This window comes from Amphiprion ocellaris, chromosome 23 (assembly GCF_022539595.1).
Source record: "Amphiprion ocellaris isolate individual 3 ecotype Okinawa chromosome 23, ASM2253959v1, whole genome shotgun sequence".
NCBI lineage: Eukaryota > Metazoa > Chordata > Actinopteri > Pomacentridae > Amphiprion > Amphiprion ocellaris.
The window spans coordinates 13,700,347-13,725,841 of NC_072788.1; the positions used below are offsets into that span (position 1 = coordinate 13,700,347).

A 25,495-nucleotide genomic window follows, 5' to 3' on the forward strand; every position below is an offset into this window, starting at 1 on the left:
TGTAAACACAAGCAATTTCCCCTCAGTCAGTCGTTCAAAGGACATGTTTAAGTCTTTTGAACAAATTTCAAAGCGCAAACACCGACCTCTAGCGTCTACAATCAACATCGCTTCTCCTTTCAGACTTCATGTTCCAACAGGCACTGCGGCCTTCCCGTCATGCATTGCGCCACTCCCGTTCTCGCGTGTCCTCCACTACCGCCGTTGTTCCATTGAGAGAACCTCAACATGGCATCCGACGGACCACCGGGCACCGAGTCGCTCCCGTCAGATTTAGGGAGTGCTATCGCGTCTTTGAACGCATGGAGCAACCCGGAGCTTCAGGCCAAGCTTGCGGAGTTGGGGGCGCCTACACTGGGTAAGAAAAACACCGGGAAACCCGCGGAGAGCCCTGAAGACAGGCTGTGTTTAGCTAACCGTCGCTAGCTTGTTGCTAACGCTAGCTAGTAGCGTTTAAACGCGTTACTTCCGTTGCAATGAGATAAAGCTAGGCCTGCAGTCTGTTTACACTCTATTATATGCTTTTTTAATAGATTGACGAAGAAAATGCGTTACATTTTAACCAGTGTGACGCAGTTACAGCAATGTTAACGGAATTAGGTTGGTGTGGTTAGGTTCATTAGTGTAGCCCAGTTGTTTAGCTACTCTGCTAACTTTCATGGTCAGTTATGCAGTTGCCAGGGTTAGCCTACTTTTCTGTCAGTGTTCAACATGTGATTAAGAGCAGTGTTATCGTGTCAAAATATATGCACACTTATTACACTCATACAGTCATGTGTTGTTTCACTTTTGGTTTTTATTAATTTTCTGAATTACTTTTCCTTCCTCCAGGTCCCAGAGAGGAGCTGATTGACAGGCTGAAAGGCTACATGATGCAGGTAAATACATCATCAGATTTCGTGCTTTGTTTTACCCACCAATCTCTAATTTCCAGTGCTGCTTTAGAGTGCCTGAATCTTGTCCCCTGTTAATCATTAGCCTGCTGCTTGGTGCCAATGCACATCACAATGCCTCTCTTAATGTAATCAGTAAACATTTGTTTTGTATGTGGGTGTATTATAAATAACTGTAGCTTTCTATTGTTAGTGACTTTTCAGGCTACACATGAGTAGGTTGGAATAAGTAAAGTTTTCTCCACTTATCTGCTCCTTGGACCTTTTGATTGCCTTTTTACTACAATCAATAAAGTTATACTCCCTGACGCTTATGTCAAGGTGATAAAATAATATTGACATGTACTGGAAATAAACGCTAAATTAATGGCAGTAAGAAAACTGCACAATAGAATTTTCAATGGTTTCACTTAAATGCATCAGATGTGAACCACTATGAAAGCACAGAATAAAAGCACTTTGTTCTGTTGCTTGAATAAACCTTAAATGTTCTCCCTTCCTGGCTCATAACAACCTATCATATCCCTTGATGATGCATATCATTTGCTTTGCATCACTCTCACCAAGGCTGTCGTGTACATCTCGAACAGAGCACTAATCAGAACTCTCTTGGTGGAGGCTATGGTTGGCAGGGACTAGTAACTGCCCTTGCAAGACGGGTCACAAGATCTAAAAACACCCACGACCCAGTCGCCCCCCCACCGAAGCAACACACTCACGCTTTGATAATTATGCAAAAGTGGTTACAAAAAAATAAAAACTTACTGTCACTACAAATGTATTTTGCATAGTCTTTTGTTCATTTGTTGTTTATGTTTTCCTCTTCAGACTGGGATTCTCCTCAGCAAGCCAAATGATGACAAGTCAATGGGCTCCCAGGTATACAGTCAATAAATCACAGTGGAAACACTGTTGTCTGTATGGAATCTCTGCATGCAGTTTGACAATATTTCAACATACTGAAACCAAATAGTCTTATCATTTTAGTGTGTATTTCCTGATTTCAGGCATTTAACAACATGTTTACAATGTTTTGTGATGATGTTACAGCAGAGTATATTTCATTTTATAAGCAATGACACTCTTTTTAGAACTATGTCAAATCTGAGTTATTAAAAGTTACTTTGAAAAATCAATATTAATGATCAAAGATAACAAAAGAGTATAAAAGTATCTGGTTATATTTTATTGTTGCACAATGTTTCACTGAGCACCTTAATATCAGTTAATTTGCTGACATGTACTGAATTAAGCCAAACAGCCTATATATGGGTTAATTTCACACCCTCACACTTGCTGTTCTTCTCAATGTGACTTGCATTTCCTCCTCCTCAGATGCAAGGTATCCCTCCTATTCCCCCGATGCCCATGCCACCTATGCCTCCTGGTATGGGTATGCTCCAGGCTATGAGCATGATGCCCGGAGGACCCCCTCCACCTGGCATACACATGGGCATGGAGCACCCAGGTTTACCCCCTCCCGGCCTCTCGCAGGACGATCAGCTGAAGATGGCTCAGCAGAGAGCCGCCATGGTGTTACAGCAAGAGGAGAGGGCCAAGCAGGTGAGATGAGTAACCCACAAGTTTACTGTCCATGTAATTTACTTGTGGTATTTTGTTTGCCTTCAAAACACAAAATAACTTGGAGATGATCAGTTTGTGAGTAAACAAGCATCAACATACCTGGTTTTAATAAGCAAATGACAACAAAAATATTTTATGGGATGTATTACAGGTGATAGCCACAGGATGAAAGTTTCAGTAAATTTAAGCAGTGTAATGGGTACATATGAGTGATAAAATGCAGGACTAGAAGCATAAAATATATACATTTTGTTTTGCCAATGTTTAATCATTATTTCTTTATGGTTGTCATAGGGGGATACCCGTGTCATGGATGAACAGGATCTTCTGGAGCAACAGAAAAGGGTAAGACGGTGAAGATAATTGAATGATTTCTCAATGTTTTAACACTGACAGTAAAGTTTTTAATTCATCTGTGTCTCTCTCCTCTTATATCAGGCTGCAGTACTGCTGGAACAGGAGCGTCAGCAGGAAATTGCCAAGCTGCAGCCCAGAGCCATGCCCCCTGTCAGCGTAGTGAGAGGTTTGCATAAGACAGAGTTTTAAAAATATTTCCTCAAATAGTTAGTTGTTAAAGTGATATTCCTTGCTGTAAGGACAGATTTCAGTCTTCCACAAGAGCTTTAGGCAAACACTTTTAATGTGACGGTTTAGGAGTAAATTGTCACATGTTAATGTTTCAGGTTTGGATCCTCGTGGACCTCTGCCTCCTGGTGTCACCATGTTACCAACCCAGAAACAGAGAGTTCCACCTCCTCCAGGAGAGGATAACAGAGAAGTAAGTAAACTTTTCCCCCTATGTTGGTTATTTTTGTCTTCTCTGAAGCTATTGTCCAATAGCACAGGCTGTATGCACTGTAATGTTGATGTACACTTTTTCAGAAAACGTATACACATAGATTTTGTGTACTTTTGATGACAAAGCATTGCTATAGCTCTGCTGTTCATTAGATTTGGTTAAATCTTCCGTCTTATTTTGCAAATGTCCAAAGTAAGCTCTTCAAACCCTTTGCTCTCAATTTCTTGCATTCTGTGTGGTCAAAGTTCAGCTGAAAGAAGGAGAGAGGTTGTTTTTCTTTTCATTGATCTAAAGCGGAGACTATCTTGTGATTCACTGTGTCCTAATTACAAGTTGTTTTGGTTCCATTCCAGACCTGGCAGAGTGAGGAGGTGGGTGTCAGCGGACCCAAGATCCCACAGGCTCTGGAGAAGATCCTCCAGCTGAAGGAGATCAGACAGGAGCAGCTCACTGATCCTGCAGGTCAGCACAGCTGCCAGCTAGTGAGCTGCTAATGAAAAATAAATATCAATTTTTCCAGTTTTGTTCTGTAGTGCAAGCTTTGAAAGATAAACAGTGATTGCTACCTGAATTAATCCCATTTAAAATATGTTAAGCTATAAGATTTTCATTAGGAGTGACTGGAGTGTGATAATCACAACCTTTTACCTTCCTTTTCTTTCAGAAGAAGGGGACGAAGACGATGATGAGGGAGCAGAGATGGACATGAATAATTCCTCTGCACCGGTCATGTCTGAGACGGAAGATGATGATGGCCAGATGTCTAAAAAAGATGTAAGCCTACTCTTTATGCGTATGCTAGTCCCCTCTATGACACTGCATCACTAATCTGTACTTTCAAAAATGTGCTTTTATGGTTATTGCTGTTACTATGGCACTTTAAAATGTGATAATCCAGGTGCAAATATTTTATTCCGGCTGTTGGAACAAGGTCTTTTGAATTAATAAATGAACTTTTTTCAGAAAAACCGCCGACGCAGGAATCGCAAGAAGAAGAGCAAGAAGAAGCGAGCGCAGGAAAAGAAGGAGCAGGCAGAGCAGCAGCAGCAGCAGAAGAAGGAGGGTGGCGAGAAAGAAAAAGATCCAGAGGTGGAGATTGAGTACGTCACAGATGAGCCGGAGATTTACGACCCCAACTACATCTTCTTCAAGAGGATTTTTGAGGCATTTAAGGTGACTTCAGCTCACTGTTACGTTCTGTACTACAGGTTTAAGTGTGTTGTACACTATTAACATTTGCTTTGATTTTCCTCTAATGCAGTCCTTCTTTCCTTCTCTTCTCTAGCTGACTGATGATGTGAAGAAAGAAAAGGAAAAGGAGCCTGAGAAGGCAGAAAAGCAGGAGACAGCTGTGCTTCGGAAAAAGGGATTTGAGGAGGAGAAGAAAGACAGTGACGATAGTGATGAGGTTTGAATTTGCTCCATCTGTTAGGAAAACAGGACAGAAAAAAATCAGTCCTGGTTGGTTGTGTGTTAATCATCTAACATATTTTTCATGTACAGGAGGTCAGACCAGATGCACCTAAACTGTCCAAGAAGAAGCTGAGGAGGATGAACAGACTGACTGTGGCTGAACTCAAACAGGTGAATTAAGTTTCCCCTTTTACTTGTCTTTCAAAAAAACTATTTCCTTTTTTTTTGTTGCAGTCTTAACAATCCAAGGAAGTTTTCATGTTAACAGATGTTTTTCCAAGACAAGCATTAATGGAAGCCTTTGCCATTTTGTTCCAGCTGGTGGCTCGTCCAGATGTGGTGGAGATGCATGATGTGACAGCCCAAGAGCCCAAGCTGCTGGTCCACTTAAAGGCCACCAGAAACACGGTGCCGGTGCCCCGACACTGGTGCTTCAAAAGAAAATATCTGCAGGGAAAGAGAGGTATAGAGAAGCCTCCGTTTGAGCTGCCTGAGTTCATCAAGAGGACAGGAATCCAGGAGATGAGGGAGGCTCTGCAGGAGAAGGTTGGTGGCCTTTCAACAATCTCTATTGATATTTTAACTTTCTGTCAGATCAATTCCTGCATGATTAATGAATTGCTTCTTGTTTGTCCATTTGCAGGAAGATGCCAAAACTATGAAAACCAAAATGAGAGAGAAGGTTCGTCCCAAGATGGGAAAGATTGATATCGACTACCAGAAGCTTCACGATGCCTTCTTCAAATGGCAAATCAAACCCAAACTCACTATTCATGGAGACCTTTACTACGAGGTACAGGATTCATGGGAATTCAATCATTTCCTGCATTTCTCCTACAGTGAAGTCTTCATACCTAATCTGGAGAAGAACTTTCATTTATTACTGTGAAATGAATAATGACGGTGCTGCTACAAGCACTTTTTCCTGTAGTGGATCATTTAATAACCCACTTTCTTTTTGTGCCTCTGCAGGGTAAAGAGTTTGAAACTCGCCTAAAGGAGAAAAAGCCAGGGGATCTGTCTGATGAGCTGCGTATTGCTTTGGGCATGCCAGTTGGACCTGTAAGTTCAATTAGCATTATAATAACTTGTGAATTAACTGAGCTAAAATGCATAAAGCCACAGCCGCTTGGCTAACCTTTGAAATGTCATGCAGTTTGTCTAGAAAACACAAATATGACTGTATACATGCAGACTTGTACAGTGTAGTATAACTGGGGCAGTCTGCAGTGCCAAAAATATATTAGCTGTGCTGTTGTTGTTAGTCCTATTATGGCTGTGTTTTTATTCCTGCTGTTGTGTCGCCTAACCTGTTATCTTGTTATGCAACGCTCACTGGTATTGCTGTTAATGTGTGAATGTACAGCCTGTGAAAATAAATCTCCTGTGAGATGTGACACAACTTGTTTACAGCAACGTAAGAAGACAAACACAAGGCTGAGAAAATCAGAAAAATAATCTCAGGCAGCTTCTTTTTTTTGCAGGAAACATCAGTAGACACTTAGAAATTAATTTATGCACCTTATTTTTAGGTCAAGTGAACCCTCAGAGAATAGATTCACTATACAGGCAGGACATCTTACTGCTCAGTGAGGAAACAATACTCTTCATTCAGCTTATACTCAGTTTCTCTGCTTCCCTAGAACGCCCACAAGGTGCCGCCTCCCTGGTTGATAGCCATGCAGAGGTACGGCCCCCCTCCCTCCTACCCCAACCTCAAGATCCCCGGACTCAACTCTCCCATCCCAGAGGTAATAACATATCATTTTAAATTTAAAAAATGATGTGTTCTACCTTTCTGTGCTAGGTTAAACCTTCACATGTTTATTGTACAGGTACAACATTAACAAATGATCTGATCTGTGTATTTATACAGATAAATGCCTGTCAGTATGTTTAATTTTTGCTATTTTATGTCTTATAGTCTCCTTAATGTTGGTTTTCTGTTTATCAGAATTGTACTTTTGGTTATCACGCTGGAGGCTGGGGGAAGCCGCCAGTAGATGAGATGGGCAAACCCCTTTATGGTGACGTGTTTGGGACCAACGCTGCAGACTTCCAGGTCAGGATTACGCAAACATTTGAAGAAAAAAAAAAAACATAAAATATGGCACTTCAAGATTCTTACAGGCTCTGTACACAACATTTAAAGAAAATTATTTTGTGAATTCTTCCACTATTGTTGCATTTCTTCAGGTGTTTTGCCTTTTTAAACCACAATTAGAAATTACTAAGCAAAATCATGCTTTTTTTTTTTTTTTAAACAAAAATAAGAAAAAAAATCTATATTACGAAAACTGAATACAATAAAGTAAATGAAAGAAAGAAATGTGCTTAAAATGCTACAAGTTGCTGAACGTTGTTTGGCCACAACTTGAACAGTTTCTTAAACTATCAAATGCAGATTTCAAGCCTTAACTTCACATTCATATTAATTGGTGGTCAGTTTCTTGCTACACATTTGTCCCAAATTGGGATTTTTTAAATGCCAAAATAGGCATAAAAGCTGTTGTTTTCAGTCACCATATATTTCAGCACTCTTATTGTTCTTTGATTGGCTCATAAACAGATGTGTTTTCTGTGTCCAGGCTAAAGCGGAGGAGGAAGAGGTGGACCACACACCATGGGGAGAGCTGGAGCCTTCAGACGAGGAATCGTCAGAGGAAGAGGAGGAGGAGGAGAGCGATGAGGAGAAGCCAGACGAAACAGGATTCTTCACACCAGCAGACAGGTACTTAATATGCAAATTACGCCCTACAGAAACGAATACATCTTGAAGAGTCTTTTTCCAAATTAAGTGGGTTTTTTTGCATCTTCTGTTTACACAAATAACAACAAAGAGAGAGTAAATTCAAATTAAGAAAAGCCTTTGCTTTAATACAAAATATGGGCATCAAACATAAAAATAGTTTTGTTGCTGAATTCTTTCAAGGATTATTTTAAAGGAGCTGCAAGATTAAAAGCCAGTTTTCCATTGTTCTCATCAATGCAGAGACATGAACTGAATATACTAGCCTAAAAACCATTACCATAATTTACCATGTAATTATAAGATCTACTGACCTGTGAACTTGGGTGGAAAAGGCCCCATTTTGATTACTATTTAACAGGATATGCTGGTTTAGTTGATGAGGTGTTTAACTTGTCTGTGATTATCTCGTAGTGCAGTGCACGACTGTATGTCCTCGCTCAGTCTGTCATTTGAGCTTTAAGGTACAAAAGGTTGATGGGGGCTATTTATGCCCACTGGTTTCTATTTTTTTTATCCAATCATGAAATCACACCACTGGTGGAGATTGGCACGCACTGGTGAACTCATTGTGTGGTGTGTCTCATTTTGCGTGTTTCAGTGGTCTGATCACCCCTGGAGGCTTCTCATCAGTACCCGCCGGCATGGAGACCCCAGAACTGATTGAGCTGAGGAAGAAGAAGATCGAGGAGGCCATGGATGGGTGAGTGTCCCTCTGTGCTGCTGTTTACTTCAACATTTAATGTTCTAACAATAGGTTTAATAAATCTGATAGCTTAAAATATATGTATAGAAAAGCATTTATGTACATTTACTGTAATGTATTTGACAAATAATTATATTGAAATAATAAAACACAATAAGGTCCCTTTGCTCCAATAGTGGAAAAAGTCTTTACACCCACTATAAGTCTTCATTAGAGTTCAGAAATCAAATGGCACTTGTACTCTATTTTTCTAATGGAAAATCAATCTTGTACTTGAAAATATTTGTAGCACTAATTTTTCTGCTTTTGACATAGCCAAAAAATTTGTCCTTTTCAGGTCACTAAAAGTTAACTGCAAAAGAAGCCACCAACAATCACTTACAGATGTTTTTACTTTGCTTAAACCTTGACATTTTGCATAGAAAAAGAGTGATGAGAAAAATGAAAATAAACTTACTGACTTCTGTGTTTGACACATTCTTGTGTTCATAGAAATGAGACACCACAGCTGTTCACTGTTCTCCCGGAAAGACGAACTGGCCCCGTAGGACAAGCCATGATGGCCTCAACACACATTTACGACATGTCAGGGGTAAGACGGGATATGCCGAAATAAAATAAAAACGCCAGAGTGTTCTGTCGTGGTTGCTGTTCTAACTCTCCTTGTCCTCTCCTTTTATTTTTCCCGTTTGTTGTCTTTAGGCCATGGCGGGGCGTAAGGCGGGTGGAGGGCAGGAGTCACAGGGTGTGGAGGTGGCTCTGGCCCCTGAGGAGTTGGAGCTGGACCCTATGGCCATGACGCAGAAATATGAGGAGCATGTCAGAGAGCAGCAGGCCCAGGTGGAGAAGGAGGACTTCAGTGACATGGTGGCTGAACATGCCGCCAAACAGAAGGTACTGCAACAATGAATAATTGTCATTTTATTCCCCATTTAAACATTTTCCCTCCATGTAAATCATTTTCTTCTGTTCCTTATTGTTGGATGATAAGTAGTATTCCAGTATATAGACCTCAAGAAAGTGACATTTTGCTGGTGTTATTGCAGCTCGCTTTATGAGCTACGTTTTTGTAACTCTCTGTAATGTAGCACAGTGATAACAGTGTTAACTTACTCTCTCAACCTTGGAACCCCTCCTGACATGCCACAGAATAGTACTCGACATCTAGTTGACACATTTCTTGAATTTACGACAAGCAGTAGACTGGGACAGGTCTCATATATACCCAGTTCCTTGAGGTTGTTACTGCAGGTCTAAAGTCTGATTTGTATTTCTCTGTCAAGCTGAAAGTTAATGTTTTGTGCAGCAGAAATGTGCTAGAAATATAGAAATGAAGAGCTGCTATCACTGAGATAGTTTAGACTAAAAATGACAACAGTTAAATCAAAACGCAAATGTGGTCGTTTTAGGAAATAGCTTCTGTTTTTTTTTTTTTTTAAAGCTCACTTGATTAGCAGGTCTGGCCTGTGAAGTAAAAGCATGTGACTCTGCAGTAGTTCTATTAATAAACTGAAGGAAAGTGGGAGTTTACTGTCATTTCAGTTTCTCCCTTGTGGTGGAATTTGAATATTAATAGCTTCTCCCCCTCCTCCCCGTCTCTCCTTTCTTGTCACCCAACAGCAAAAAAAGAGGAAGGCCCAGCCACAGGACACGCGAGGCGGCGCCAAGAAATACAAAGAGTTCAAGTTCTAGAGGAGAAACGTCGAGGCAGAGCGCAGCAAGAGAGGTAACAGGAAATGAAAGAGGAAGACGCAAACTCGGATTTCAGTTTCAGCGGATGCAGACTGCAGCATCAATCATCTGTTAGACCAGTAACAGTAAATACACACTTTGTTCCTTTTTAAAACTAAATCGACAGTGTTGTCCTGATGCATCTTATGTCATCAGTGTCAGAAGAATGGTGATGTGTGTCCTCCGTTTAACTCTACTTTTTAGGTCTTGGTTATTTTTTCATTGTAGCCATGTTTTTGTTCTGTTTTTTTGTAAATAAATCAAGTGATGACAGATCACAGCTGTACCTCCCTGAGGTTACTTTTGATTCCATTTCATCATGTTGGGGGGGGGATTTGACTTCCATGGGTAATCACATGCTGGTGGTAAAATGCAAGGTATTTTCCAAGTCTGAGTCAGCTGATCCAGATCTAGGCTCAGACACAGTGACTTAAGACTGAGAGAAGGAAAAAAGAGATCTTACTTTGCACTGTAATAACAATTACTATACACATGGGGCCTGTGCTGCCATATGAAGTTGCTGAACTGTGTCCTCCACGCTGTTTGTTGGGGAAATGGTGGGGTTTCTTTAGCTGTCTAGTCTGAGATAAGGCAAGGATTGGTGGCTTTGGGGATGAGAGAAGTCCAGGTTCCAAGCAAATTTTATACCAAAGCTAAAAACAAACAAGAGGGCTTAAGGAAGGCTAGTTTTAGGCTAAATAAGTTTTAATTTTCTCCACCAGGATTGTTGCACACACCTGAGAGCAATGATGTAACTTTAAAAAATCTTTAGATAGGGAAGAAAATTCAAAGAAACTGGAGCAGAAAACAATAACATTTTATATTAAATACTAAGACCATATGGTTGTTGCTCAGTCCATAACTTTCTAATGATATTTTTATGTAAGCTGAGATTAATATAAAGACTAGAAACACGAGGAAATGACTAGTTTGTCTCTGTCTGATGACAACAAAGCCCAAAGTCAGCACCTCTGAAGCTCACTAGTAAAAGATTTGTTTGTTTAATGACCAAATGAAGTGTAATTTTTTGAATTCACCATCCTGGATGGATGTCCTGGGGCCAATCTACCACAGTCAAAACTCCATTTAACAGCATGCACAATCAGAGTATAAATTTCATGGGTGCATTTAGTGTCTTCATCATGCCTTCGTCGGATCAGTTGCTATGGTAACACTGTTATGATCTCAGCTTGACGAAGATGTCAGGGGAGCACCATATGCACAGGTCACCTGAGGATTATTGCCTCAGACTTTAATGTAATGAGTCATTAATTCTCACAAACATGCCAAGAGTGGCAGCAACAAGGTGCAGTTTCCACAGCTAGAGGGCAGTAGAGGACTCTGAACTGGGCTGAGTCTGGGAAACACAGTGACCTAAATAAGCTGCAGCAGCTACATGCTGACTCGGTCACTGGTACACAAGCTCACACACGGAGCAACAGCCTGCTCAAATCAAATCCCTCGACCGTCCTAAAAGAAATGAAAATAGCACCTATAGTGCCAGTAATGTGAAGCGGTGTGCTCAGCTGTGTGGACAGGTGACTGCAGCAGGTGTTGTTATTACTCATGTATTGCATATTTTCACAGTGACAGTATTGTGAATGAGGCCTGTGCATGTTCTGGATGAAAATATATAATCTGGTGTTTCAGGACGTCTTCTTCAGCTTTGTGACTGAAATTTGACGTTACATGCAGGGTACTGAAAATGCGCTCAAAATTCAAATATTCATTCTGTCTTGAGCCTAAATTAATGCAATTTTACACTGATGAATTTAACACTCGCTAATGAAACATAGTGAAATATGCAATGCACAGGTGATACTTTCTGTATTGGAGATGATACAATTAGGGAAGTAATCAAATAGGCAGTAAAAGGAACATTTTTCTGCTTTTATTCTGTTCATCTGTCATTTTACTGTCACAAAATACCAAAATTACCAGTTCTAGCTTCTCAGATGTGAGCTTTGGATAATTATCAAACCGTATAATCTTTGGGTGTTGGACTTCTGGGTATAATAACGTTTTTGTTTTTTAAACTATTTTTTAATCACTACTTGCAGTCCTAATAGGCATTTATTTGTATGTTTTGCAATGTAACGCAAATACAAGGGAAGTTTAAATCCTCTTCACATCATACATACATGCACTGTGCATCCGCTTTGTAAATATGCGTTATGTTAGCAGCTACTCCATATTTTGTCCTGTATGGGGGAAGTTTAATTGTGTTGCATAAGACGTGGTATAAACTTAATTGACTCTGACGTGGGGATTTGGAGCTTGTGCAGTGTCACTTGATGACTTGGCAGATTTGGGGCGCTGTGCGAAAAAGTAACCCGGGATTATCCAGTGGCCATGTTTTAATCTGCTTGATTCTAATCTCTTTATCGATGGCAGGAGCTGGCGGTGAGAGAAGCCTGTTAAAAAGAGCAGAGGGGGTCGCACTGCATTTAAGTCATTCAGCAGATTATCCAAAAATCAAGCAACACGATGCTGCTTCAAGCACTAGAGCAGGAATGAAAACTTGCAACCACTTTAATCTTCACTTCCTATTTATATATTTAATATATAATAAATGATTTCTAATGCCTTATAAAATAATAGGAGATATATGTGTTTATTCAGGGTTTTTATCAGTTACTCTTCCGTAGGAAGCCATAAGCAAAGACTATAATGTGTTTTAAACCATTTATTAAATGTTTGTAGCTGCTTATGAATCCAAACAACACTTTAGAATTTAAAGTGTTCCCACAAAACCAATATAACTGATGTCCTGATTAATTCAGCAAGGAGGAAACATTCTGTTCAAACATATAATACTAGTAGCTGTTGTCTTTGTGTTGTATCATTACTACCAGTTGTTATCACTGACAAGCTCTCCTACCCCGAAATCTCAATCTAATATCCACTCATTTTAGTAAATATTTTTCCAATTTGCCAACAACCCCTGAATGCATCATAATCTTTTTTGACTAAAACATGCCTCTAACAGTTTTTTCATCAGTGTCAGGAGCATTTCAAGCGCATCATGCTGTTGTAAGTCCCTGATCACAGCTGTGATAATCTGCCTATGGAGAAACGTCAAAGTGATGGCAGCCAGCTGTACGGTGACGTTGCCATTAGGTCACCTTCTGATTCATACTCAGATTCGGAGATTACAATCGGAGCCCTGCCTTTGTCACCTGAGGGTGCAAACGCTGCACTGACAGGCGGCCAAACGCTGGGGGAGATGCAGCGTGGTGTTTGTTTCACGGGGAAAAGGGTGGAGCTGGCGGTTACGAGGTAAACAAAAGTGGAAGAAAAGCATTTGTGTATCTTTTGTGCGAATGTGTTTTTAGTATTGCAGCATGACACCACATATAAATTACATTTATACATAGCTGTAGAATATTAGTGAAATCTCTGCTGACTGTAATATCAGGTCTCAACAAGTTATGTGCAGGAAACAAAAGCAAGCTGAATTCACAGACTGTAACCGGTTTTGCACCTTTGTATAGCTGCTTGCTCACAACAGCAGCTGAAAGAAGGCGTGTGTGTGTGTGTGTGTGTGTGTGTGTGTGTGTAAGACTAATGGGATTCATTTCAGCCACACCTGAGGCTCCGGTCAGTGGCCAATATGTGCCAAAAATAGATAGCACAATTCACAAATTTACCTGCACCCATCCCCAGTGAAACACCACAAAACATACTGTTTTCCTATATAAAGGTTTTGCTCTAGTGCTGTATAATTTAAATACAATACTCATCTAAGATAAAACCAGTGGATGATGGGTAAATATTGGCTCTGAATTTATCTATAGCTTTAATCAATACACTCTCAAGGAGGAAGAGATGTTTTCCCACCGTGTTTCATTGGTGTTAATCATCTATTTGATTAGTTTGTGTAACGATGGCCTTTGACAAAATCCCGTTGTTATTTGGGTTAAACATGCCCTTGCACACAGGTCAGTCTGATTGTTAATGGATATTTTCCAGTCCTGGTTTCAGCTAGACTTGAGAGAGGTTTCAAACTGGCTGTAACCTTAAAGCAGCAAATACAGAGCATTTTAGACATTTTTTTGGATATTTTTGATTTTATGTGGGGAAATAGTGAATACTGGTGCACATTTTGATCATATAGTACTGAATATGTGTAAGATGTCACAAAGTATAAATGTAAAATAAGGGGGAAAGAATCGAATCAGTTTGAATAAGGTAAAGAGCAACAGGAAAGCAGTGTGCATTAGTAGTCAGTAGTTTTCTTTTATCACCACCAGACCTGACAATAGAATCTACTCACAGGTTGCATAGAGTAAAGCCTCAGTACTAAGGTCTGCCCAAGATGTAATACTGGAATAGAAACACTGATACACATGTTCTTGGCCTGTCCGTGCCTAAGTTAATATTCTATACCCCAGATGCTTAATGACATTACAGGAATAACCATCCCTGCAGAACCAGGAGTCATCCTGCTGGGAATGGTCCGCACTCATATAGCACCTTTTAAGGCCTGGCAGACACTTCCAGGATAAAAGCTAATGCAAAAATGTATTAGAATCACCCATGTCACAGCCAACTAATGTATTGCTGTGCAAATGAAAGATGAACAACTACCTGCATTTGCTAGATGTACAGTAAGGCATACCAGATAAAAAGATAACGTACCACCTGAAGTGACTTATCTGGCTTATATGGGATTATGTGTTAGTAGGTTGTCGCATTGTTCAGTAAAGACACACTGCAATAATAATATAATAGCATTAAACTAAAAATGATCACAAATATTTCACAAAATAATCCCTTCACTTGATTTAATTCAGCGAGCCTTATTAAAATACAACTGGCAAACTGCAGTGTATTATATTTTAAGGAAGGCATTTTAAAAAATCTATCCTAAAATATATATTTATAATAAAAAAAAATAAGCAAGCTGAATTCATTGAATTTAAAACTGAAATAATTAAAAATATTTTGCAAAATTTCTTATGATGTAATTGCAATTCAATGCTGTATTTAAAATGCTAAATAAAAGAAAAATAGCAAAATATGCTGCATATAATATAAAATAATATTTTTTTATATTATAAACAAGCGATAAAATAAATCTGAAAAAATATTTTTGAAATAAAGAAAAAAATTATTAATATTTGGTAGTTTAAAATGAAAAATACCAAATATATTTTCTCAATTTAATTCAGTGAGCCATATTAGATATGGCTAAATGAGCTAGCAAACTATGCAGCCTAAGATATTATACTGTAAGCATTAAAAATGTGTCACATAATGTATGTAAAATAATAAAAAACAATATGTACAACAACAACGGTAATCATTTTTGAATATTTTTATTTATCTTACATTTAAATCGACTAAATCATTATTATTATTATTATTATTACTTGATCAATTTAAATTAAAAATACATAAACTATTTTTAAAAAATCTATACTCAGTTAGCCTCATTCAGCTACATAAGCTAACAAACCATGCAGCTTGTTATATTATAAAGAATAGAATATATATGTATGGAAAATAATTTTAAAAATATAAGCATGAATAATAATATCGATTTAAATTTAAAATATTTTTCCTTTTTTTGGATTATTTTTTTTTTTAAAATATGCACGTCGATAAACGCTTACAAACGGACTAATTCTAGTAAAATTGAATATTACTAAAAAGCTAAAAATTAAAATAATTCTGATAATATTACCACATGACTAAATATGTTTGTCGTTATGCGGTGCAGTAGTAAATGTTAGTGTATAATAAGGTGGGCTTTTAGAGAACCGTAACAAACCGCAGCTCTCTATTGGCCGTCCGCTTCGTGTTCAGGCTCTGAAGAGGCGTTGCTCCGCTGCTCTGCTGCTGCTCTCGTTGGTTTCTGCTCATTGTGCGACTTCGGCGAGAGAAATTTCCGCTTCCTGCACCGACAAACACCAGCAACCAAAACACACCGAGCAGCACACACCAAGTTCCGCGCGGAGACGGGAGACGGACACAGGGATTCTCCGCCTGCTTTCGGCTCCAAAACCCCTCCTCGACGACCGCTATGTTTTCACTCTCCGGCGGAAATTAGCACCGAGCGGAGCAACTTTCCGTTCGCACCGAGAGGAGCGTGAAAAAATAAAGAAAGGAGGAGAAGCACCGACGGCGGCGGCGGCAGAAGGACACCACGCACACGGAGCAGGCAGCCTACCGCGGGTATTCCCCCCGTTAAGCTCCGTCGAAAGTCCCCCTTCAGCCTCCAGCATGTCGGAGCGAGGAGGGCTCCCGCGGACCGGGGGCGTCCCTTCGCCGCACATGCAGCCCTCCAAGCCGGTCAGCATCACCTCCAACCGGCCGGTCCACATGAACCTGTACGCTACCTGGGAGGTGGACCGCTCCTCGCCCAGCTGTGTGCCGAGGTATGTGGAAGGGGGCTGGGGAGAAAACGGGGGGCGCTAAGCCGAGCATGACTTATCATTTTTAGGCTGGTTGTGGATGTGAAATGACCCAGGCAGCGTGTTTCCACTGGGGGGGTTGCAAATACACAAACACCCGTGGGTGCCTGTTTAGAAAGGCTCATTTAATAGGACTGTTGTTACTACGTTATGCAAAGGAGGTCCCATTAACACCAGTCATGACTGTTCTGTTTGCTGTAACCTGTGATCTAGACCCTTTGTTTTTACCATTCCAACACTTGTCATGGTCCCCAGTCCTCATGTTGACCACCGCCAGCTCTCCCACATGATCATTAGCTTTTAGAGTCTTATTTCTACCTCAAACTGACATGTTAGCTGGTTATGTTTTGTCTTCAAAAGGCTGGGTGTTGGAGCAGCTGCAGCCGTTTCCCCAGCGGACTGGCTCAGTTGTTGCCCACCTGATCAATGCAGACACAAAAGATTGATGAAGCATTTGGTCGCAGACTGTCACTTCAGCTGTGGAGAGGCAGTTTGGATCTGAAACAGCTGTAGCACCAGGCGTTGGGGTGTGGAATCAGCTTTGAGGCGACTCTAGAAGCTGGAATGTTGGATTTATTGTCACATTTTCAGCCTGATTTCTTGACATGCTGATCATTGAAATAGATGTTTGTGAGGGCAATGCAGCAAGGTCACAATAGGCGCACCACCTAATCACCTGAGCTCAGTCCCAAACAAAGCAGCTGAAGTAGGTTTCTTTGTTTGACGGAAAGCCTCAACAGCCAGTCTGTGAAGGGATTCAGCTGGCCGGTGTGTATGTCACACCGCTGGCAGGAGAAGATCCACTTGCTGCTGTGAACTGTGATATCAGATGTAACGTCCACGCAGCCGAAGTTTGTCCTATATTTATGATGCTGCTGTTATAAGTCATGAGTTAGACTCAAGGTCAAAAGTTAACTGCAGCAAGATGAAACAGCGGTGGGCTGATGATGGATTTCACACCAAGTCAAAGTGCAAACAGGAATATAGAGACCTCAGAATCTGTCATTTTTTTGTCTTTACGTTGCCGATGTCACCAGTTAAATGAAGCTGTGCCGTTCCAATAGCATGAAATGTAAAGTTTCCTCCTAAATTGTAGTGTTTTTTTGCAATCTTAAGCCTGAACTGCATCCTTCCAGATGAGCCCAGATGTTTAGGTTACTGAAAGCAATTAGTGGGAATAAAGCACGCTGGTAAAAGCGCTACGGTCATCATCACACAAAGCTCACATGCTGACATCTTAATGCTGCTTTCTGAAATGCTTCAGGGCTTTACTGGTTTAGAAGCAAAGCCTCAAGGGTACGTTTCGTTTCTTAGCATTTTAGCCAAGTGTGTGTGTGTGTGTGTGTGTGTGTGTGTGTGTGTGTGTGTGTGTGTGTGTGTGTGTGTGTGTGTGTGTGTGTGTGTGTGTGTACCAGGCACTTGTGAATAAATGATACAGTCTTGGATCTTTATTTTGGAACAGGCCGCTTGAATAAAACATCCATTGTTAGTCTGCATCATAAATATCTCTTTCTTCCTGACCTTTCTGTTCAGATTATTACATTCTGTGTGTTAATATTCACGGCTGATTTGTCGATTGGTTTGTCGACTTTTTTTTTGTTTTGGCGGAGCTTTTTTCAGCAGCCGTCACGGTTCGTCAAATATCTTCGATTTCACTGCAGATGCAGCAACACAGAGACGCACAGTGCCAGAAGGAAAAAAAATGGGGGAGTGGAGAGAAACAGGATGAGACTGGGAGATGGAAGAAGAAACGGTGACTCTGTCATCTACATTTATATAGGATTTCTCACATACTGCAACAGGAATGTCTCCAGAAATGGTGCTGACAGTTAATCCAGAGCTCGAAGTACCTGCTATAGAGTCTAAATAAATCAGCCGTAGTGATGTCTTCCAGTTAGCTGAGTGTAGCCTGTTTGCGTCTTGTTGCTTAATCTCTGTTGCTGCAGTGAGGACTGTGAACTTCCCCCCCTTGACTTGAAATGTTGTTGCACTAACCTCTTCCTGTCTACCCAAAATGCCACTTGGTTTCTTGTTTATGCAGTTGCTGTGGGTTGAACGTGCCCTCGCAGACGCAAACACTCGTTCAGCTGCAATCCAAATCCCGATTTGTACAGAGACCTGGAAAAGTGCTAAATATATCCACCCATGCTTGCGTGTTTTGTGGCATTTATTCGGTGGGGAGCAACAGGAAATATTTCGGAGTGAGAGATGATATCTGTCGGTTGAGCAGCCATCACGAGTCAAATTTTGCAACTATACTGCAACCACAATACCCCGAGTATTTGCTCTGAAGTACAACAACACGATCATCTGAAAATCAGCTCCACCCTTCCTCACATCCATCAACATAGCGTGAGTGCCTCTGAGGTCATTTCTGTGTTCAGCCTTGCTGCACATCTTTTCTACTAGAGAGGAATAAATCATTCCACTGGCTCCAGACCAGCTCTCTCAGCGTGGAGTATGGGGTGATTCCTCTGCGCTGTCTCTTCTAGCTTCTGCAGTGTCATCAAGGCAGACACTCTCATGAGCGGGAGCTTGGCACCCTCCCCTCTGCTCAGTTCATCGCTTCTTATCCCTCACCTCAGGGGGCCAAACTCTCATTTTCTGCAGCCAAATTACGCCGCCGATGAGTACAGCAGCTGCTCTACCAGGCTTGACACTTCACCTCGCCGCAAATATAGAGGCTGTAGTGAATAAAGATTAGCAGCTCTCAGGTGTATTTTACTGTCAGGTGGAATGTCCTGACTGAGCCTGCCAGTGTTCACATGGTTTGGATTCCAGCATCCAGCAGAGTTTAGTTAAGGCGTCTGTGTGCGGCAGCTTCTCTGCATCAGGTATTCCAGGAATGAGCCCTGTTGCTGCGCTCGCCGCCTTGCATCATTAAAGAAGGCCTCCTTGCAAAGCTGAAGGGAAAGTCCCATGACTCAGGTCCATAGATGGATGCTGGATATTAGCTCGCTGTTTCGCTGCGGTTTCTAAGCAGAAAGGCTTGTTATGCTCCAGTGGCTTCCAACCTCTTTGCCCCACATAGTGCTTTTGTAAACCCTCATTACAGGTTTTACATGTGTCCAGTTCAACCAATAATCCAAATTGTTTTCAAGCTGCAAAAAGCAAAGATTAGGGGAAAAAAATGGAATAAACCTTATAATATGTAGTAGAGAAATGGCTTTTCTGGTCTTCTATCATTTTAATTATCTTATAACCACTTAGATTTATCTTGTGACCTCAGGGGCATGTTCTAACTTGGTATATGTGTGCTGATTATTAACTAAAAATAAAACTGTGCAATCATAGACTACCGTTCAAAAGTTTGGGGTCACTTAGAAATGCCATTATTTTTGAAAGAAAAGCAGTTTTGTTAATGAAGACAACATTAAATTAATCAGAACTACAGTCTAGACATTGTTAATGCGGTAAATGACTATTCTAGTGGGAAACAGCTGATTTTTAATGGAATATCTCCATAGGGGTACAGAGGAACATTTCCAGCAACCATCACTCCTGTGTTCTAATGCTACATTGTGTTAGCTAATGGTGTTGAAAGGCTAATTGATGATTAGAAAACCTTTGTGCAATTATGTTAGCACATGAATGAAAGTGTGAGTTTTCATGGAGAACATGAAATTATGTGGATGACCCCAAACTTTTGAACGGTCGTGTATATTTATCATTTGCCTAAAGTAATTGGTCAACATTTTGGAACTACACTGACCTAGTTTATTGAGTCAGACACTCATGTCTGGGCTTCATACTATTGATCTTTCTCCGTAACTTTTTACTTTGCAAAAATCTCACGATCACATGATTACTTAGTACTTGGATCTCGATTATTTATGACCATTTCTGATTTATTTTAACATTTTTTTAAATCCCCCTTTCTTTCATTTCTATGTCGTCCACAACTCTCGGCATCCAAATATGACTGGTCTTTACTCACAGTACATTTCTGTCCCTATTTGCCCACAATGAAACCAACAGAGCTGCTTTTTCTTTCACATTATGTGACACAGTGACGCACTATATAAAGTTGCTGTTATGGATATTTGAGTCGATGCTGGACAAGGACGGGGATTCAATGAAGTAACGTCACTGATATTATTCTTCTTGGCCTTCATGCATTCATCATACTGCTGTTGGAGGAGTTTTTGTGCACAGACGCAAGTCTCACGCACTCTTAGTTGTTCTTCCTTGAACATCACTAAATCCAAAACACTCTCCAACCACTTAATGATGATCAAGGCTCTAGCTTTTCAGCTTCTGCTGAAGATTTGGTTTTCATTTAGCATGTCTACTCTTTGTTGTGTATTCATCTTCTGCTTTGGACTGCAGCTGCAACACAAAGAAAGGTTTTGTACAGGTCAGCGCTGCAGGTGTGCATGCGCAGCTGCATGAAGGCTTCCCTAAAAGAGAAGCCAAAACATCTCAATTTGTCTCTTGTGGCTGAATGTTAGTTTAGGAAGTACTTGATTTGATTGGAGTTTTCCATGGCCAGAGCATGCATTCAAATATCAATATTGCAGCTGATCATGTTTAGTTAATTGCAGGAAGCCAAAATCATGATCCAGGTTATTATTCGATCTGTTGTGCAGCCTGAGAAGATGCACATTAAAATGAGTGTCACTGTATTTTCCTGGATTTAGCTCTTAGCTTGTGCAATTTTGGTCAACCCTGAAAAGAGAACTCTCCTTTTTTTTGTCATTGAGTTGTTCACCACTTACACTCTGGGGAAATTTCAGGTTTTGGTTGCTTTTTGTAAACCCTCATTAGCTCAAAAATGTGAACCATAATCCAAATTATTAAAGATTTTTAAGTAGCCAAGCACATTCATGGGAATCCTTAGCAGTCGGTGCACAAAAAATGTATCATAAGTACATACGGTCAATTTAGAACTAAAAATAAACATATAAATAAGTGAAAACAGCAGGGTCATTACATTAAAAATAAATGCCCATCTACTGGTCTGGTAATGAATACTGCTGGCGTGAGGAAGTGCAGTGCAGAAATGCAGGATGTGCTGAATTATACATTGTGCATTTGTTTGACTCGTTTGCTGTAATTGCCCTGCAAACACAATAGCGGGACGTCACACGCCGTTCCTCGAGTGTCAGCGTTAGATTATCCAGCCGGCCCCCCTAAACACCGGCTGCTGAATACACACGAATGGAAAAGAACGGAGGGAGTGCCAACAGGCCGCTGCATACACGCACACACAGATGGGACAGTTGTGTTCATTAAGAAGCTTTGGCTTTGCCACTTGCCTTGGCGCTGCTCGCTCTTCCGCACAGCTGAGTGGCCAAGAGGTCTGAAGTTTCCTCTGCTTCTCGGCTCGCCTGCATGAGATGAAGGGAGATATAAACCTCCTCCTCCTCCTCACCCAACTTGCCATGATTATTTACTGTTTCTGCTAGTAGCCTTCCAACCTCAGGCCCCAGGGAGAGATGGGAAATGATGACATGCATGACCGTTTCACTGTAATGATCTGTTTGTCCAAGACTCTGGAATGTATTTTTTCCCGTGCTATTCAGAGTAATATCACAGTTGAAATGGTTAACCAGGGAAATATTTTGCTAACCACAAAAATGTTTTTCTCTGAAGCTTGAAGCATTTTAAACTCTGCAGTGAAACCCCTGGCGCTGTTTTAAAAAGCTGCTAACCTACTCATATCATTTTCACTGGTACACATTTCTGTGCTGTAATATCCACAATGTAAAAAATGAATGTTTATAACTGTAATTTTATGAGCAGTTTACAGTTTTTTTGCAGATCTTCCTGGTTAAATTACAAATGTCAAGGAAAAACACAAGAATATTTTCATTTGCAGTATAACCTTAAAAAAAGTTAAATAATGTCCACATTGAAAATTGCAAAAATGACACAATTTTTTAAAATTGTATTTCAATCAACACAAATTATTGCTATTTCACTGATATTTGCTTTTATTTTGAAAGAAAAAATACATACACTTGAGACTAAAAAACAGTAAATTATTTTTAACTGTGATTTTACAGAATTTATCTGTTTTGTTAAATAACAAATCATGTATAGGAAAATCACAGAAAAAGTGTAGAAATTTACATGTTAACCCTTAGAAAAATCGGGAAAAGCTGTAAATAATACTGAATTTTTAAAAAAAGCTTTCTTTCTACAGGTAATCTCATTGAGACACAGGGTTTCATTCTTAAGAGAGATGTGTAAATAAATATGGTGATGGGGTTGAAAAATGGTAGATAATTTCTAGATATTATTTTACAGATTTTGTCTGTTTGTTAAATTACAGAAAATATGTAGTAAAATCACAATTAAAAAAAATACTGATAGTAATTATTTTTGTCTTACAATGTGTCATCACTAAATTACATGGTTTGCTGCCTTAATTGGAATAAAATTTGCAGCATAGCAGTGCCAGTTTAGAGATTTACAAATGAGTGAAAGAAAAATATTAAAACCCTATTTAGGACTTTTACATACAGTTGGGTTGTATGTAACTTTTATCCAGCTTTTTTGTCAGTACAAAAAATGGTGATGGTGAAGGCATCCAATACTATTTGAAAAACGATTTGAAAAACGATTTGCATCAGATCTGCCTTTCCCGTACACTGATTTATTTGTGGTGGCCTATAACAATATCTGCACTGACCCCTCACATATGAATTTCTTATTTTTTACTATTTAAAAATGTTAAAATCTTATTTCATTGTGACTCTGCTCCCTGCTGTCTCTCTTTCTCTCACTCTCTTATTCAGTTCAGTTCAATTAGCTTTCCTGCCATGAATATCAGGTTAGTAACACTGCCAAAGCATCAAGGATGTTGTAATTAAAAACAGAGGAGGTGAGAAAATGAAACAGAAAAAAAGAAAACAATTTATGAAGTAGAATAAAAAGATGAACAGGAGGATAAAAATAACAAGAAATCTGCATGAAGAAGAGAAAACTGTAAATATGTGTCATGTGTGTATCTGTGCTATATGTATAACAAGCTATGTCAAGATAATTGTCATATTCAGTGAAGTTATAATTACTTGTCTGTCAGCTTGTTACTGTCCTTCACATCCCGCTACTAATAGAACTTGCTTTTCATTGTCATCTAGTTCTGTAAGGTTTAGGATTAACAAGACACTTTTGCCATATTTTAAGAGGCAGTGTATCTCTGTCTCTATTCCACCTGTTGTGCAGTGACCACTCACTCTTTGCACTGCCAATAGCCATGACTTCATGTATTTTCCTTTTTTTTTCCGTGGCTCCACTGAGTCTCGGACAGTAAACATATATTCTGCCGGTTTATATTGATAATATGAATTGTTTAAGTCTTTAATTTTACTTTGAATCCCTTCACTGTTTTCAATCTGTGTTGTGAATTTGGTTTACTCTGATTATTGGTTGAAGAGGAGAAAATCTTGAGACCTGTGTGGAAAGAAAGGAGGAAGCTGCCTGAAAGGAGCAGCTGATGTTAGTCTGATACCTGCAGCCCACAGCCAGTGAGTCAGACAAGCTTGCACCGCTGAATATTTTTTAATTCATTTGACTATTTTGCCAAATTTTTCTGTAATTGCATGAATAATTAGCCTGTTTGCCACACATTGCAATCACTGTGGGAGACCCAACTCCTCAGTTAAGTTGTAATAAACATGTAAGCTTCTGTGGTACCCTTCCAGATCTGCTAATCTTTAATTTAGTCTTGCCTGTAGCTAGCCTTTACTGTCCGAAAAAAAAGCTCTTTCTGAAACATGGTGTACAGCATGGCGTTAACTGTTCTAATGAAATTTGGGCCTGTTTGCACACTTTAGGGCCGATGACAGTAACTTAATCGACTCTGGTGTTGCAGATACAATGCTGGCAATGTTACTAGTCTCGCATGTGCAGCTAGATCTGAGTTGTGCTTTGCTAGTTATTTAGCAAATTGCAGAGTAATTAGCAAAACAAAATGGTAAAAATCGTCCCCAAATAAGCAACACGTGATGAATTCAGCCAATTGCTGTTTTATCTGTCCCAAAATTAGTCTAAAATGGATGTGTTTACTACCACATTGATCCAAATACAAGACAACAAACAACTTTTTCTAACAGTTGTTTTGCAAAAAGACTATTTAATATTGAAAGTAACCCTGTTGGGAAAGTTCCCCCAAAATATTGTTATTCCTAAGGGGAAAATAGTCCTCATCCTTGCAGTCTCTTCTCATAAACCAGAAACATTTAAACCCCACATTTGAATGATTCTCTCTGGCTGGTAACATTTTACTTTTTGTTTTTTTTCTGCTCCTCCATATTGCACTCACCAGGATCATTTCTGGAAGCTTGACGGATGATTTGGTCCCTAGTCGGGATGCTTTCAAGTTATTTTTCACTCATCCTTAATTAGCTTCCTCCGTGGCAGCAAAAGACGTCGTATCAGCCTTGAAAACCTGCCTCAGGTTAAACTCCGTTAACTAAACACTGTCAGGCACTGGGAATGTGCTAGTCTGAAACCAATAAGGTTAAATGCAACACATTTCAAGTCAGACATGGTGTCAGTATGGCTCATTTCAACAGCCTCCGTCTCTACTTAAGAAGCCAGTTTTGGTGATGAGGAACCACTAGACAAAAACAGCAGACAAACAAATGATTTTGGCTGCTGGCTGGTGTTTGTTTCTCTCACACGGGGTCTGAAAGAGGAGGCTAGAATGTTAGTAATGAATCTGAGATGTTCTCCTGCTGCAGTGTGGAGGTTGTAGTCGATGGTGCTGTGAAACTGCTGTGGTCTGAGGAGGCCTTTGCTGCGGTGTTGTAATGTCCGTGTGTGTTTTTGAGAGCTACACTTGCTTCTGACTTGCTTCTGGCAGTGATTCCCCCTGCTGTGGAATCATAGACTCCCATCTGGCAGCTAATACACACAAAGACACACAAACACACACAGATTCCCAAGGTGCAGTGACACCCACTCACACACACAGTGTCACTGACATATGCTTTGCTCACATCTAATGTGTTATAAACAAGGGCACAGAGGCGTCCAGTTACATAGAAGGACAAGCCGTGCGGGAAACAAATGATGACAACAGGTACAAAATCACACTCTCACTAGATCGTGTTATGACAAAGCATTTTTCTGTCCCATTGATCCCATATTTGACCTGCGGACACCTAAACTGGATTCTCAGATCGAAACGTGAGATGGAAAAAATAGCAGTCCAGCGATCAGGGATACAGCTTATGTTATACTGCATAC

At 40.1% G+C, this 25,495-nt stretch overlaps 2 protein-coding genes across 3 annotated transcripts in view; both read left to right on the forward strand.

The window, feature by feature from the left end:
* The first annotated feature begins 200 nt into the window (after positions 1-200).
* Positions 201-10,161, forward strand: sf3b2 (splicing factor 3b, subunit 2). Of its 2 annotated transcripts, none has more exons than XM_023280415.3 (22): positions 201-358; positions 832-878; positions 1,722-1,772; positions 2,229-2,456; positions 2,772-2,822; positions 2,916-3,000; positions 3,161-3,255; positions 3,630-3,738; positions 3,941-4,050; positions 4,240-4,449; positions 4,562-4,684; positions 4,780-4,860; positions 5,008-5,235; positions 5,333-5,482; positions 5,662-5,751; positions 6,333-6,440; positions 6,644-6,751; positions 7,278-7,420; positions 8,040-8,141; positions 8,637-8,736; positions 8,847-9,038; positions 9,765-10,161. In XM_023280415.3, the coding sequence occupies exons 1-22, from the start codon at positions 229-231 to the stop codon at positions 9,834-9,836; spliced, it is 2,613 nt and encodes an 870-aa protein (XP_023136183.1). In that variant the 5' UTR covers positions 201-228; the 3' UTR covers positions 9,837-10,161. The 2 variants fall into 2 exon arrangements, with proteins under 2 accessions (XP_023136183.1, XP_023136184.1); XM_023280416.3 differs by having other exon boundaries at positions 3,944-4,050.
* A 5,557-nt stretch (positions 10,162-15,718) lies between these two features.
* Positions 15,719-25,495, forward strand: part of LOC111575354 (phosphofurin acidic cluster sorting protein 1) — a 76,029-nt gene continuing 66,252 nt past the window's right edge. The window contains exon 1 of the mRNA XM_055007832.1: positions 15,719-16,258. Within this exon, the coding sequence (XP_054863807.1) occupies positions 16,104-16,258 (155 nt within the window). The 5' untranslated portion in view covers positions 15,719-16,103. The remainder of the gene's footprint in view (positions 16,259-25,495) is intronic.